General features: G+C 46.8%; 1 protein-coding gene across 13 annotated transcripts in view; it reads left to right on the top strand.

The window, feature by feature from the left end:
* Positions 1 to 15,852, top strand: part of tspoap1 (TSPO associated protein 1) — a 66,900-nt gene that overhangs the window by 36,978 nt on the left and 14,070 nt on the right. For 9 of the 13 annotated variants that reach the window (XM_031856880.1, XM_031856884.1, XM_031856886.1 and 6 more), the window contains 15 exons: positions 249 to 371; positions 464 to 568; positions 792 to 842; positions 3,614 to 3,794; positions 4,399 to 4,488; positions 4,928 to 5,133; positions 6,800 to 6,906; positions 7,003 to 7,112; positions 7,199 to 8,074; positions 9,560 to 9,711; positions 9,841 to 10,317; positions 10,913 to 11,296; positions 12,407 to 12,562; positions 12,875 to 13,639; positions 14,311 to 14,368. In XM_031856880.1, coding sequence (XP_031712740.1) covers positions 249 to 371; positions 464 to 568; positions 792 to 842; positions 3,614 to 3,794; positions 4,399 to 4,488; positions 4,928 to 5,133; positions 6,800 to 6,906; positions 7,003 to 7,112; positions 7,199 to 8,074; positions 9,560 to 9,711; positions 9,841 to 10,317; positions 10,913 to 11,296; positions 12,407 to 12,562; positions 12,875 to 13,639; positions 14,311 to 14,368 — 3,841 coding nt within the window. The remainder of the gene's footprint in view (positions 1 to 248; positions 372 to 463; positions 569 to 791; positions 843 to 3,613; positions 3,795 to 4,398; positions 4,489 to 4,927; positions 5,134 to 6,799; positions 6,907 to 7,002; positions 7,113 to 7,198; positions 8,075 to 9,559; positions 9,712 to 9,840; positions 10,318 to 10,912; positions 11,297 to 12,406; positions 12,563 to 12,874; positions 13,640 to 14,310; positions 14,369 to 15,852) is intronic. The other 4 variants (XM_031856891.1, XM_031856890.1, XM_031856881.1 and 1 more) reach the window with 3 other exon arrangements.

Raw genomic sequence — 15,852 nt, 5'->3', positions numbered from 1 at the left:
CTCTCTCTCTCTCTCTCTCTCTCTCTCTCTCTCTCTCTCTCTCTCTCACTATGAAGTGGGTCTCAATTTCATAGTTTTGGCAATCATAGCTGTTAATTGATATAATATGTTACTCACCAACTGAATGCCCAGTAGGTCCAGCGAGACAATCAAGGAGACTGTAACGCTGTGAAGTAAAAGCTCAAAATAATGACGACCAATGGACGCAGAGAAATAATATTCTCCTCTCTCCTCCTGTTGTTCTTCAGACTCGGGCTGAGAATGAGGAGCTGAGGGAAGATCTCTCTGAAGTGACCGCTCAACACAATTCAGTTCTCGAGGAGAACCAGAGACTCCGTGCCAAACTGGAGAACTTAGAGCAGGTCCTACAGGTACGGCCGGGCACAGAAACTCACCCCTTATCCTCCTACTGGAAAAGACAACAACAACTGCCGTCTAATATATATTTTATCTTTCCGAACAGCATATGCGAGAGGTCGCCGAGCGAAGGCAGCAGCTGGAATTGGAACATGAGCAGGCACTGGCTATCCTTAAGTTCAAACAGGATGAAATCAAACGGTTACAGCGGGTAAGTTCTACACTTTATGTGTTTGACTAATGTTTTTCTTGCTAAATCAAAACCCTCATGTCCCCTCTGGCTGCTTTCACCCCAACTATGTGGAATGGGTGACTTTGTCCAGCAGGAGGCAACCTTCGGCCACCAATAAAGCCGAGTTTGTCAACGCAGCTCTTATGAGCAAACAACCGATGTTACACTAAATGAATGTCTTTTTCTATTTTTTTATTCTCAGGCTCAGTTATACGCCAAGCGGGAGCATGAAGGAATGGTTCAGGTGCTGGAGGTGAGTGTGTGTTGCACCACTGGGACTAGCAGAGACATTCTTTCTACACCATGCAGTGCTTTTATTGCCACGCAGTCGAGTCCCTGAGTTGCTTTCAAGAACTTTATGATGATTTACCAAGACGGAAATCTAAGGCGCGAGTGTTTATTACAGTCACACAAGAGGCTGGAACCCAATTCACTCGGCCCCGACATTAGAAAGAGGAGGAGTGTGTTTCAGACTTCCTCCGTGTTCCTCTCACGCACTAGCGTATTTCTGTCTGACAAGATCAAATCTAATTCCTCATGAAAGAAAATGATCTCTTATCTCTAACACCAAGCAACAAGAATATGAATATTTGATGAACTCCCCGTGTTTGGCAGACAAAAGACATCCCGTTGCCACATGAAGCAGCTCTTTATTCTAATCTAGACACCTGGCAGAAAACACTCGTACTGGTATTTTTGTCGCGCTCGCGGGCCTGGAAAACCGTTTGAACAGATGTCTTCTCCGCTGCACTGTGACGTTTGAACTTGCTCTCTGTGTGAGTGTAACGCACTTCGAATTCAAACTGAATCCAGACAGTCGGTGACAGTTGGAAGTCCCCTTCTGTCTTCTGATTGGTTGCTGATTTTGAATGATGACAAAAAAAAATAAAAACAGAGAGCCTTCAAAAAGTCCTCCACACTATATATGTCTGCTCTCTGTGCTCCACTTTTTCACACAGTGCATTCTGCTAAAATGAAGTGTGTGTTTTATTTTAGGAGTTGACTCAGCTTGTGTTGCAGAGGGAGCTGGTAGAGTATAGTTGCTCCTGTTTTTCTTTAAATGCTTGTTTCCTTCCTCTCGCTTTGTTTCTCTCACTTGCTGTGTGTATTTAGACCCGAAGCATCACAGGAGAAAGCCTCTTTTCCCTCTCGAGGACCCGAGCTTTGTGTTGCCAAGTCAACGCGCTGCCTTTTGTAAGATTGAGCAGAATATTTGCAGTCATTAAAATAAAAAGGCAGGTTGTCTGCTGCAGAGGGCCAAAGACACATTCTAGTGATGCCGGTTCCCCGACAGGATTTTCTTGCAGACCTGCACTCGGACTGCTGTGTTTCTGCTTTATTAATACGATTTCTCTTTCTCAGATTCATCCTTTCACAAGCATCTTTCCTTTTTTTCTGTCCTTTGTGTTAACTTTTTTGCTAACCAGAGTACACTGGACTGCATGCAGGTACTGTTAACCTTTTAGCCAGCTTGCCCCCCGCCCCCCCCACCCCCACCCCACCCCGGCCCCCTGTAGATAGAACCACCAAACCCCAATTACTTCTATTTAAATCCTTTGAGTTGACCGTTTACTTCATAAAGTTAAATTAAAAGCAATAGCAACAGCCCCGCAGTACTTATTATGACAGTCTTTCATAGATGCTTCATGTGGCCACAGAGGCTCATTTGATGATGGTGCAATTTATTTTTTTAGGTTTGCAAACAGCGTGTAAATCAGGTCATTCACATGAGACCAGATACGGCACGGTTAGCGCTCCCAGCTGCACTGAGCACACTTATCATGCTGGCTTGTTATTTGATCGTATTACATTGAGGTAGACTCTCCCCCCCCCCCCCCCCCCCCTCCCCCATTTGTTTACACCCAACACACCGCTTTTATTATATTTCAGTATTCATGTGAGAGTTCCAGGTGTTCCGGTCCTCATTACCGCTTCAGCTCAGTGTAGCCAGATAACGGCCGGCCGCAGGCGAGGCTCTGCGTAGGTGAGAGCTAACAGGAAATGTTGTTCAGACTGTTTTGTGCGGAGGCTTTTTTTTTTTGTCAGATCTGCCTGCCAGGAAACTCCCACCGCAACCTGAAGTGAAATCAGCCACATAACTCAGTGGAGCTAAGACAAACCTTGCTGTCTAGTGGCTTCGTGAAAGTGAACAAAGTGTAAAACAGATGCAGAGAATTCTCTTAACCTACTGTATGCTACCCCTCCCACTCTGGTTTTTACCAGAAAACTACCCACCTTTGTTTCCCTCCCTTTTTCTTTCAAACTGAACCTGTAATTTGTGTTTGAAGCTTATATAAAATGTTTCCCTGACAGTTTATGTAGTCTGTCTTGCAGAATCCTAACCGTATATTGGCAGTGCTTTGTTTTATAATGCATTAGCTTTTATAGGCAGCAATGTATGAACTGTATGTTGCTGTCTTAAACTGTTCCTTCTGCTCACGCACCAAAATAATCATCGTTTTTATCTTATCGTATAGTAGTACAACCAAGTAAGTGTCTGTGTAGGCATCAAAGGTTTCTGCACGACACTGGCAATTTATTAAGCAGGTTACTTTTACATACAAGGCCCCATTTTAATTGCGCAAGACCAACTCAAAGCAGTTGTTCCAGGGGTGCACAAACTGTCTGGGCGTGTTCTGGTGTCGTTTGCACACGATTTAATGAAGGTTAAATCGTGTGTAAAGGCCCCTGCGGTCCCACCTGTGCGCCGCTGCACTAACTACGAAAATACCACACAGACGGTCAAACTGTATTTCTAGGTCAGGAAAATACCGAGCGGTCAAAGCACTGCTTGCGTTGGTCGTTGCGCATATATGAAAACGGGGCCCACGTTGTTAGATCCCTCCACATGACTGAGGTGTTACAATACAACGCTCGAGATTCACATAAAGCCCCTTGTGTTCAAACTCCACTCCACCAACCTCCTTGAGAACAGCTGTGCTCACTTGCTTGTGTGTTTAGTCAACTGGTCGATAACTCTGCTTTCACTGTGTGGCCGTTTTTTCCGTCGCGCCATTTGTGCAGTCGAAGGTACGAGACCTGGAGGACAAGTGTCGCAGCCAGAGCGAACAGTTCGGCTTGCTGTCCCAGGAGTTGGAGAAGTTTCGACTACAGGCCTCCAAGGTGGACCTGGCCGGTGCCAGCCTCCTCAACAACCCCAGCCTCTCTGTTCTGACCAACGGGGTGGGCCTGACTGCAGAGCGAGGTGAGCCACAAACCACGTGACGCGTTCCCACACCCGAAAGTACAACCTGTGCAGAGAGGGTGATAGTTGTTGAGGGCTTTTCCTCACGATGGTTGATGATTGCTAACTGCCATTAGCTGTACATCAGAGGATTCTTTGTGCTTTTTCTGTGATGTTTAAGAGATTTTAACAAATTGGTTAATTTATAATATCCACAAAGAAAGGTTACCAACATATAAATGCATATTAGCAGAATGTTAATAATCTATTATTCAACTTTCATGGTATATAATCTTTTTTAGTGTACTTGAATTCTTTCATTTCCAAAGGACATCCTGTCACAAAGCATGGCTTGTGAGATGTAGACCAGCAGCATCAGTCCAGTCTTCCAAAGATTCTCTTTTGTGTGTCAGAAATACAAACTGAGCACAACCTCTTACCTTTCAGCTTGTTCAGCACAGGCTGTGAATTAAAGGCACAGGCGCATGCTTTTAAGACTATCCATTATGATGTAATCCCCAGCCACAACTTCCTTAACCGTAACAACAGTGCAAACTAGTCCAAATCGTACCTACTGTATGTATCCATCCAACCTCTTTCTCCTTGCACTGTTCGTGTGTTTTAGACTGCACTGGTGGCTCATGGGACATGGTGTCTCAGGGTGAAATAGCCTTCTGGAGTCTCGAGGGAGGTGACACTCTCTCCTGCCCTGAGGGTAAAGATCCGCTCGGTACTCTCTCCGTCTCTGTCACTCATGATATGTGTTGGGCACTGTCATTAAAGCACGGCATGTTTCCAACCCGTCATCTCACCCTAACACACCACCGCAGTCCAGCACCGTCCGTAAATGCTCATTATCACGTGAGGGTCGGTGCTCGTGGGCCGACGTGAGAAAATGTCCCAGTTAAGCCCCTTAACATCGCTGGTGTGACACACCTCTGACCTCAGACAGATGGACACAGGATTTTTTTTTCCTCCACCGTTTTAATCAGCCAGGTTCAACCTTGAGCCTCCTGCATGTCAACCGGTTATCTCGCCCCCACCTAGCTGCTCATGGATTCAACCAGTTTAACAAGTGACAGGGCCAGGTTCGTCTGTTAAAGTCACAGATTATGTATTATCCTCTTCCTCTCTCTCTCTCCCCTGCCTGCTAGATGTGGCCGCCGCACTGCGGCTGGGGGCCACCCCCCACGCTGCGGGGCTGTCCAGGGTGGAGCGCTCGCCCCTCACCAAGCATCGAGAGCTGCCCACCATCAGCGTCAGCAAGTCAGGCTCATCCTCCAGCAAGTCCGAGACCACGCACCTCACCCCCAAGTCTGACACGCACCTCAGTCCGCACAAATCGAGCCCAACACACGAGGTACCAGCCGGGGCGATGTGCAGCGCGTCACTCATTTCAGAATACTTTCTTCATCATTCATCAGGAGCAGTGCACATTAACTATGAACTTAGTAGTCAGTGATATACTGTACAATTTGCATGTAAGGCGACGCCACCTCTCACAATATGATACAGGTTGTAGGCGTGGCTTAAAATGATCTCTATGAAACCGTGGTCCAATGGTTACTACATTTACAAGTTGCCAGCCACTCTCAACATTTAGCCAAAATGGTTTTCTTTTTGCCAGCATTTATTGGAGGCGGTTAGTGTTTATTTCAAGCCCTGGTTGTAGGTTTGTGATAATGCTCCTTTGGTCATAGTTCAGATTTTTTTTTAAGTGGGGTTGTATAAGGTACTCATCCATAGTCGATATATCACCTACAGCAGATAGCGGTCGGCACACCCCCAGTTTGGAGAAACGGACAGCAAAGCAATGTATTGCTCTGGACAAGGGGGCAGCAGTAAAATGTGCTTTAACCAAACTAAAAGAAAGGCCCACCTAAAAATATTGTAAGTGTCAGTTTAAGTGTATTTCATATTTACAATATTTTCGATGCTTTACCTTGCCGTCAGACGGGGAACTGAAGCCGTTATCTGTTCTCTCTTCAAACACACTCGACTCCTTTGACAAAAACAGTCATTTACAACTTCCCTGTTCTGCGAGGTAAAATTCCTTTTTTTTACTTTAGCATGGAGGCGTGCCGACCGCTATCTACTGTAGATACAAACACTAACTCTATGGAAAAGTACCTCATACAACCCCACTTCAAACTATCCCTTTAACGTTCACCGGGGTTATGTCGTCATGCAGGACTCCTGCCTGCAGCTCTCCTGCCTGTCTTTGTTTCTACAAAGACAGGCAGATTGCTCATCAAGATTACCAAGAAGGCAACGCACGATCACATTTTGTGTGGATTTGATGGATTAGAAAGCTCTCCTAAACCTCCCTGTCATCTCACGCGTGCCCAGACTGTTGCTGAATATGATCCAGCTTCCTCTGCTCATTCTTAAGAGAAGTTATTTGGATCTTCCGCCACGATATAGTGTTTTTGTTGTCAGGCAAAGAGACAGACAGGTTGGTGGTCTTCTCATCTCGTCTGCCCATATTTCAATAAAGCTCATATTTAGTGAGATAATCCATTCGCCACTGTGGATTATGAAGGTTATGTGGTAGTAGTTGTAAGTGATTATCCTTAAAAAGGTTTTCCCAGGGAGCTATAAATAAACCAGCCCTCTTATTGTACTGGTGGAGCAGCTCTGAATGGAAATCCAGCTCGGGTGTCAAGGTGATTCTCTGCCAGCAACAGTGACTCATTAATATTAAATCACTATACAACAAAAATATTAGCACGACCATTCACCTATAGTAGCTCATGAGTAATTCAGTATTTACAGTAAACTCTTTTTTTTTTTTTTTTTTTTTTTTTTTTTTTATATATATATATAGAAAAATGTTAATAAATATATTTTTAAAGAATATTCTTGTTTATTCAATCCAGTTCACAGCAATCCCTCTACTTCTGCTTTTAATTTAAAAAAGAAATAAATATATATCTCTGTTTGATTAGTTTTTGCACACCATTCCAAGCAGTTTTCGGATTGCCTCAGGGTCCAGGCAATTCACCCTCTGTCCATGGTGTTCTCAGGTGGACACCGCCAGTGAAGTGGAGGAGCTGGACGTTGACGTAGCTCCTGCACCTTACACAGCCTGCAGAGGAGCAGCAAAGCTTCAGGTTTTCATTGCACGATACAGGTGAGTATTAAACTAAGGCAAGAGCTGAGTCACCATGTCGATAGTTTGTTAATACGGGATGAAGAAATAACTTCCTGGTGAATGAATTTTCAACAGCTATAATCCATACGATGGCCCCAATGACAACCCTGAGGTGGAGCTTCCACTCACGGCTGGAGAATACATCTACGTGTATGGAGACATGGACGACGACTGCTTCTATGAAGGTAAATCCACGAGTATATGTTGTATCTACAAATTCATATTTCTGCATTGACGGGGGTGTTCAGCATTTAATGTGGCTTCCTCACAGGCGAGCTGATGGATGGACGGAGAGGGCTGGTCCCCTCTAACTTTGTGGAACGCGTGTCGGACGACGATGTCATGAGCAGTCACCATCCAGAGACGGGGGACGTGTCCCATAACTCCCTGCTAGACAGCAGCCTGCACAGTGCCAGCCACCAGCGTCACCTCCACGTGGGCGCCAGCGCCTCAGCAAGGACAGAGGCCTCCACCGCCTCTGGCCCTGCCTCAGCCCCCTCGGACTCAGCATCGGCCTTGGCTGTCCCAGCCCCCCTCACCAACGGCCTGGACTTGGATTTGGAGGAGGTGGGAGTGGACATTGTGCCTTACCCACGTAAGCTCACCCTCATCAAGCAGCTTGCCAAGAGCATCATCATCGGATGGGACCCTCCGTTGGTGCCAGCCGGGTGGGGCAACGTGTGGAGCTACAATGTGTACGTGGACCAGGAGCTGCGGCTCAACGTGCCCTTCGGTGCCCAGACCAAAGCGGTGCTGGAGCGGTTGGACATAAACCTCAAGGCCTACCGCGTGTCAGTGCAAAGCCTGACGGAGAAGGGCCCCTCGGACCAGCTGCGCTGCAGCATGCTGGTCGGTCGGGACGTTTGTGTGGCGCCCACGCAGCTGCGCGCGGAGAGGATCACCGCCACCTCTGCCAACCTGACCTGGCTGCCCAGCAACAGTAACTATGTGCACATTGTGTCCTTGAATGAGGAGGAGTGCGAGCTGGTGAAGGCTGGCTGCAGCTCGCTGTGCCTCAATAACCTCTTGCCCAGCCTGCAGTACGCGGTCAAAGTGGAGGCACGGCCGCACCGCACGCCGTGGGAGTTACCCGTGGAGCGACGCGAACACAGGAGCGCCTCCATCACCTTCACCACACTGATGGCAGGTCAGGATTTAGGATCTTATTATGTATCAAATATCTATCTTTTATCGTCTAATATACAATTACACTTACACAGAATCAATGGGTCACGAATCAATCAAGACTAATTCTCCTCATTCGAAATTAAGTCATATCAAAGCGTAAATTGGACCAAGAGTAAGCCTCTGCAAAACAATAACAGCCAGATACTGAAGGTCTACAGAAGCAGCTGATTGCATTAGGTAATTCAGATGCACATATGTATTTTATCCACCCAGGACATCAGTGTTACAATTCGGAATTTGGAAAGGGGTTTGTGATTTTTGTCGCAGAATAAAATGTCTGGGCCAATTATAAGACTTAGATTAGATACACGTGTATGCGTTCAATATCGAAAATGTGAATCTTTTGGAGCAGTGTGGAGTGGAAGTATCCTTCCCCTCTGATCTACCTCCATCAAACAGAAGCTACTTTTTATTATTAAGAAAACAGAAAGAAGAAATCTCAGTTTGATGATTAGCGACCAATTTCCTTGAAAATGTTCAAATCTATCTGTATTCGAATGTTAGTGATTGATGTTTTATAGACAGTAGCATTGTTGGTATGTGCCATGCATTGGGGATTGTTTAACCGTTGTTAGGTCCTGTCTCTCCCTCAGCCAAACTGTTCCTACAGTCCACTGCTGGTTCTCCCCGGTTCTTGAATTAGATCAACACAGTGTGATCGGAGCCAATGGGTTATATTCAGATGATGTCTTGTATTCAGTGGTGGTGATTCTGTACCTCCCACACAAGGACATCAGTTTATTCATGAGAGCTGCTCTGAGTCGTCTCTCTCTTATTCATTAGCCACAGCACCATGGCACAGAATGCATCACTTCAAAGAGAAGGGAAACGGGGGACTTGATTGGTCACGGCAGATGCCGTCCTCTCCCTCGATCAAGCTGTAGATGAGGAAGTAGGGTTTTATTATGATGGCAAGTTGGTATTTATTTGATCTTGAGGTTCCCTTCGCATTTTCTCGTTCCTGGCTTGCCAACAAAACGTTGGGCGAGACTAAAAGGGGACGCTCAAAGAATCGGAATTTCCTGTGAACGGATGTCGCTAACTGCAAACACCATTTGGCATCAGTTTGTGGTACCATATTGCCACTCTGCTCCTTCTAATCTACTCTTTGTTTTTGCTTTTCATGAATGAATCTTAGATGCTTATTTGTGATCAGTGTCATATTACATTTGAGTTGTGTTTCTCTAAATAATCGTTGAAATTTGCTTAAGTTTCATGCCCACACTCTGGGAACGCAGGTATATGGTTTCTACGTTTCTTAATGTCCCTCTAGAGTATTAGATGGCGCTTTTTTAAAAATCCGTAGAATTATATTCCCGTTGTGATATTAATTTCTTATCCCAAACATTGTAATTTCAAGTGTGAATCACTTGATCCTATAATAATATGAAAATATATCTTTTGCTTGCCGCTGGCCGTGGTGTGATGCTTCCAATGCCTGCAGGACCCCCTGATGCTCCTCTGGATGTACAGCTGGAGCACGGCCCCTCCCCGGGCATTGCCCTCATCAGCTGGCTGCCGGTCACTATCGATGCTGCTGGGACCTCCAACGGAGTCCGTGTCACTGGATACACTATATATGCTGACAAGAAAAAGGCAAAAACCTTAAGTTTTTTTTTATGTGTTGCCAAGCGGTGCATTGCGGTTTGATTTCAGTATATAGCGTTTTGGGAGCTGCTGTACAGTTTTAAAAGAAAAGATGTACCTGTCTGTCTCCCATTTCAGGTGCTGGAGGTGTCTTCCCCAACAGCCGGCAGTGCCCTGCTGGGCCCCTCTCAGATGCAGTCCCTGCTGGCCGCTCGGGAGCTCACTCTCCGCACCATGTCCGCCCACGGGGAGTCCTGCGACTCTCTGCCAGTCAATGTGCCCTCCAAGCTGGCCGCCATCATGGCAGGTCCAGCCACCGCCGCCCCAGTGGTGCAACCCCAGCCCCGCACCCCTACAGGCTGCAGCCACCTGCCCTTGCCGCCGTCCTACGGGAACTCCGCTGCCAAAGTCTCCGTGCTGCCCAGCGCTTTGCCATCGGACACAAACATCCATGGCCTCACAGTGGAGGCTGCTGCCAACCCTCCTCGAGCCCTCCACCCAGATGACCTTCTCTTATCAGCTTCATACGTGAATGCCTGGGCCAACCCCTCCTCTGCTGCTGCCTTGGCTGTACGTGAGGCCACATTACCAATAGCCTCCACCGTTACTCTAGAGGTAATCCTCACTCTTCCATCCTCCAACTCGCCTCCAGATGTTGAGGCGGGTTGAAGGGAGTATAAGAGGGAGACGTGAGGCAAAGATACTGCATGAAGTGAAGGGACAGGAGCACGCCGGTTGTTCTAAAAACAACTGGAAGTTAGTAATTGTAGTTTGAGCAGCTTATGAACACAGTCGGCAGTTGGAGCTGCAGCATTGGCAGCCCATGGAGGCAATGAAGGTACCTTTAAATCCCAAACAGCCGATTCCTGCAATATCCGTCAAATCTGAACACAGACATTCATTTTTTAGGTCGGATATCATTATCTGCTTTCTCCATCACGAATAAACGTAAATATTTCCCCGGAACACGGCTGAGAGTCATCTCGTGTTTAAGTTTCTATTCAACAATAACTGTCCGTTCATCGATGGGTTCAGTGCAAACAGGAACTGCTAATTCGGCAGACTGTTAATGCTGCCAATGTGCCAAAATGTAAAACAATATAGGCTAAGTGGTGTGGCCCACCGCTAACAGACTATTCACCACTAATATCTAGAATAATTGTAATCGAACGTTAATTAGTGTTGTATTGACCATCTCTCTCGTCTTCAGGTAAAAGTGACCTCTCCCCCCACCTCACCACCTCAACCATCTCCAGTAGCAGCAACTGCACAAGTACCAGTAACGGCAGTAACAGCAGCCGTGTTGGAGCAGCACAGAGACACCAGCAGCCCCGGAATGATACGCCCTTTCCCATCTATGGTAGAGTTCCTCGAGGACCCCGGTGCCCAGCTCGGGAGCCCCGAGCGCATCCCTTCCCCGCCCAAAGCCCCGATCACAGGCTTCCTTAATCCTCCGGACATTAACCTTCACCGACCCCCCAGCAGCTCACCGCTGGAGTCCGAAGCAGAGGAGGATCAAGAGAATTCCCGCTTGGTGTCCATGGAGGAGTTCTTGAGACAGGACCAAGAGCCAGCGTACTGTAGTACGCAGCAGGTCAGCACTGATTTGTTGACAAATAGTTTACTCGTCACTAGAAAAATGAATATCGCATGCAGCTGCAGCTCAGTCCCATCATCCCATTTTTGGTTGAACCCTCCAGAGGTGTTGTCTAATTAATTCTAATCGTCTAATTCACCAATTAAAGTTGGGATGTGTGAGGTATCCATAGTCAGTGTAGTACCTACTGTGGATGGCAGTCAGCACGCCCCCAGCTGGTGGAAACAGACCTGAGTACCATCATGGGAGCAAAGCAATGTACTGCTGTGGACGTGGGCAGCAGCAAAACCTGTTTTAGACTCCTGAAAGAAAGACTCTTATTCAAAATAATAATATCACTTTATGTATATGCTATATTTTGAATATTGTCATGTTTTGACTTCTCATCAGACAAAGCCAAAAGACTCCATTGACAAAACCCATAATTTCACCTCTCATGTGAGTTGGTGGTCTACAGCTGCCTCAGTTGGTTTGTTTGTGTTATTGTGTGACTTTGGCATTTTAAAGCGTTAGTTCTGATTCACCAAAAGCCACAAAAACATATGCTACTGGGAAGTACTGAAAAAATGTGACATAATAATAAAATAATTCCAGGCCATGCTAGGCATCTCACTTACATACTTGATGTAGATAAGGATATACGGTAGTGGAACCACATCCATGTGGCATTAAGACGTCTTACATTTAACTTGTTGAACCTGCAGAAACCCTAATTAAAATATGCCCATTTATTTGCGAAGTATTTGTTGCTTGTAAAGCAATTTATTAATCCTGATGGATTAATGGAGACAATGCATAATGCAAAGTTTAGAGCATGTATCTCTTGACATCTGCTCTCGCATTAGGAAAGCCGACATCATTAGTTGTATCATATTTCTCTTACCAGTGCTGTTCTTCAAAGGTAAAAGCATTGGGCCGATGACAGGCAGCCGTATGTATTATTAATACAGCTTTGTTTCAAGTGTGCCTTTGTATCTGCAACATGTTCTCGTTTAACTTGCAGATCTATTCATTTTTGTCGATATTTATAGGAATGACTAATAAGGGTTTTGAATGTCGGCTGAATTGGATAGTTTGTTTCAGTATGTTGACGTTTTTTTATTTCAGAGTTACAGCAGAGGGCTTGTGGAGCCTCCCGGCGACTACCACACAGACAACAGCCGGTCAGATCTGTCCGACATCCTGGAGGAGGAGGAGGAGGACCTTTACTCTGACCACCTCGGAGACGCACAGGCCCGGGGCTACTTATTCAGAGCCAACAGGGTAAAGGAAACAGTGCACTGCATAGTTTGTGGCCATTTGCACGGGCACTTTGTGAGTTCTGCTTTTTCGAATGACACATGCTTCTTTCAGTTTGTCTTGCATAGCTCAGTCGTCATTCAGTGGCATTCTTTCATGTTTTTAATCATGCTTGATTGAGATTCTTTCTTCTTTTTCTTTTCTTTTCTCTTTCCTCTGCATGACCGGCTTGTCCTCTGTTTCGTCTGCACTTCCCTTATTTTCACTGAACGATATGATTTCCCGTCCCACCTTCACCAATCGCCTCTTGGTTGCTTTGACCTTTCGGCCGTATAGTCGCGCAACTTGGAGCCTCCAGACAGTGATGAGGAGGTACTAGAGAGGATCCTCAAGTTGCCGGCTCAGGTCCAACACCACGAGCAGCTGTTCAGCATTCCCGAGGTGACCGAACAGGAAGACAGCATTATAGAAGAGCCTTCAAACCAACGCAGTCAGCCTTGGCCCAGGCCCGGCCACCTCTGCCCTAGAGACTCGGAGCGCCTCCACCGCGCACCCCAGTATCTCCCCAACCCACACCCACACTTCCCCCCTCACCATCACCACTACAACAGGGATCCCAGATCCCTAACCACAGAGCCTTTACTCAGGCAGATCAGGCCTAGGAAGCAGCACAGGGTGCACTACGCAGACACAGTTGACACCATCAGTTATCCTGAAGAACAAGACCCGAGTTTATATGAGGGTCTCGCCAGCAGGCGGGCCCGCTGTCCTCCCCAGCTGACCCCCACCACCAGCAAAGACAGAGCACTGCTCAAAGGGCTAGGGGACCGCCTTAGGAGGGAGGCCATGCTCAGGAGTCAGATGGCTGTCGCCGCGGCAGTCGACCCCGGCCATGGTCCCAGCCCGCCAAGACCCTACCTGGTCAGCAAATCGGCACAGGCTCAGAGGCCGCCCATCGGTCCCAGTGAAGAGATCGACGTGGAGTACGGCACCGATGACGACGGCGGCCCGGGGGAGGTGGGATCTGAGTGGTGGGTAGAGGGGGCTCAAACGGAGCACAGCAGACCTGCTCACCGCCGGGGGATGCAGGCCGACCCGCTGGTAAATGTTGCTGCAGGCCAGCCCTGTTCCCCTCCCTGTACAGTAGCGTAGCAGCGTAGATCTGGCGCTCTGAGTGCTTTAGTGGATATCACTTAACGCCATCGATCGGTAGACAGCTATGTTTTCCATCATCACCGCAGCAGCAGTGGACAGAGAGACGTCCGGTAGCACAGTTTGTGGCATATTTTGCTGTTTCAAAAGCAAGAAAAATACAGTTTATTCAGTCCATCATCACCCAGTTCCTTCAGACGTTTAGTATTTGTAAGGTTTCGTGACTCTGTTCTCCCTCTGTCTAACTGCACTACTTCCTGTTGCAATCATTTTTTCCTACACCTTGAAAGCCACTCAGCTCGTGTCTTTAAGTGGTCTGCTTTGTCCTGCATTAGCTTACAGTGGATGTGCTTCGGTCTGTATCCGCTAACACCACCACGATGCAACAGAAAAGGTCTTCATGTGGAAACAGTAGAATGTTGGAAACCGTGGGGTTGCATGAGGTTTCGATCATTACTGAAATAAGTAACAATTCAAATGGGTTATCATCGGATGAAGCATAGATTACTGAATGTTGTTTAAGAAAAAGAGCGGCTGCATTTGCAGTCCATTTCCTCTGTTATTTTCTGTGTTAGAGGGTTTCTCTTATTGTCTTGTTTCTTTTGCTGTATGTCGAGCAGGAGCCCGGCCAAATCCCTCCAGCGGAGGCAGGTCCATCGCAGGCCAGGCAACTCAAAGGTCAGAGACTCTTTCCTCTTTTGTCTTCTCATTTTTTTCCGTCTCTCCATGTCTTTCTCTCTCTTTACTGAAACGGTGCAGCGGTCTGATGCTGACACACCTGTGCCTTCTGTTGGCAAGGCTCCCCCTCTCTCACACGATGGTAGTCAGATTAGCACCTCGCATAGGAAGGGAGGGGGGAGTTGGTGAAGGTGGAGGAGGTGCGGTAGCTGCAGAGAAGAAGTGGGAGAGAGCCTGCTAAGCTGAGAACCGGCTTAACTCAAAGTGGCTTGTCATGACAGGAGGAAGTGACAGACACTAAAATAGTAACCTCGGTTAGCCAGCAAAGAAACGGCCTGCAGTGAGGAGGTACGAGCGCCCCTCTTTCTCTCCCTCACTGTGTTCCTCCTCAGTTGCTGCGGCGGTAACAAACGGGCATGTGTGTGTGTGTGTGTGTGTGTGGGTGCACAGAAAAGCATATGTGCACACGTGCACGCAGATAGAGGAAGGGAGCGGGGAGAAGTTCTGTCCTATCAACTGGAAAATCAGTGAGGATGTGAAAGTGTGCAAGTCGGCGGCCCGTGACTTTTGCCACAGATGGGCTGATTCTCTCTAATGAGATCGAGAACGCGTCTCTCCAGCGCAGCTTAAAGTCGCACTACGGCTCTACAAATGTGTCGAGGCTACAGTGGCAATGCCTTTAGCCACACCGGTGTCACACCTCTATCTGCTACGCGGTAGACCGTGCTACCAGACATATTTAAAGGCTGCTTTTCACGAGCTGAGAAGTTGCACCTTAATATATATATATTTTTATTTTTTTTGTTTGCCCCTGTGTTGTCAGTAAACTTCTTCACATTCAAATTAGAGAGTGGGTCAGACCCAGTGGGTGTTCCCCTGGTGCTCGCTCGCTGCAGATCATGAAGGAGTGCACGTTCGTCAAACGGCTCACACAGCTTAGGATCAGTGGTTTAGCTTGATTACCTCTTTTAAGGACTTGCATGTGCTCACTGTTCATAGCAGCGTTGCAGTTGGTGGGGGGAGGGGGAGGGGCGAGCTGGTTCTGCTATTAGCAGAGCTCATTGCGAGCTATTGCGTAGTGTGACAGTAGTGACGATAAACCGCCACACGTTTTTGAAAGGCTAAGTTAACAAAAAGACAATAACTTTTATAATATAATGCATGGACAAAAACAAGGAATTATTACTTGAAAAAGTAAAACAGCTTAAAACAAAACCAGGAGGGCTGTCAACGAATATAAATTCGAATAGATATATTTTATTAGTAAAATAAAATCTGAATTTTGAGTACGAAAGTTAATATTTAGATTTATTTCGATTTATGAAAAAACTTCCATTAACACTTAAAAGATGGGTGAGTTGTGCTTGCTATCTTCCGACTTCTTTACTTATTAAACATTATTTACTGCAAATGACATAAATAAGATGTGTGTGTGTGTATATATATACATGTATGTATATGTGTATGTATATATATATATATAT

Source organism: Anarrhichthys ocellatus, unplaced genomic scaffold, assembly GCF_004355925.1.
Source record: "Anarrhichthys ocellatus isolate YVR2014 unplaced genomic scaffold, GSC_Weel_1.0 scaffold18, whole genome shotgun sequence".
NCBI lineage: Eukaryota > Metazoa > Chordata > Actinopteri > Perciformes > Anarhichadidae > Anarrhichthys > Anarrhichthys ocellatus.
The sequence above is the reverse complement of the archived record's forward strand: the minus strand, read 5'-3'. Positions and strand labels throughout refer to the sequence as shown.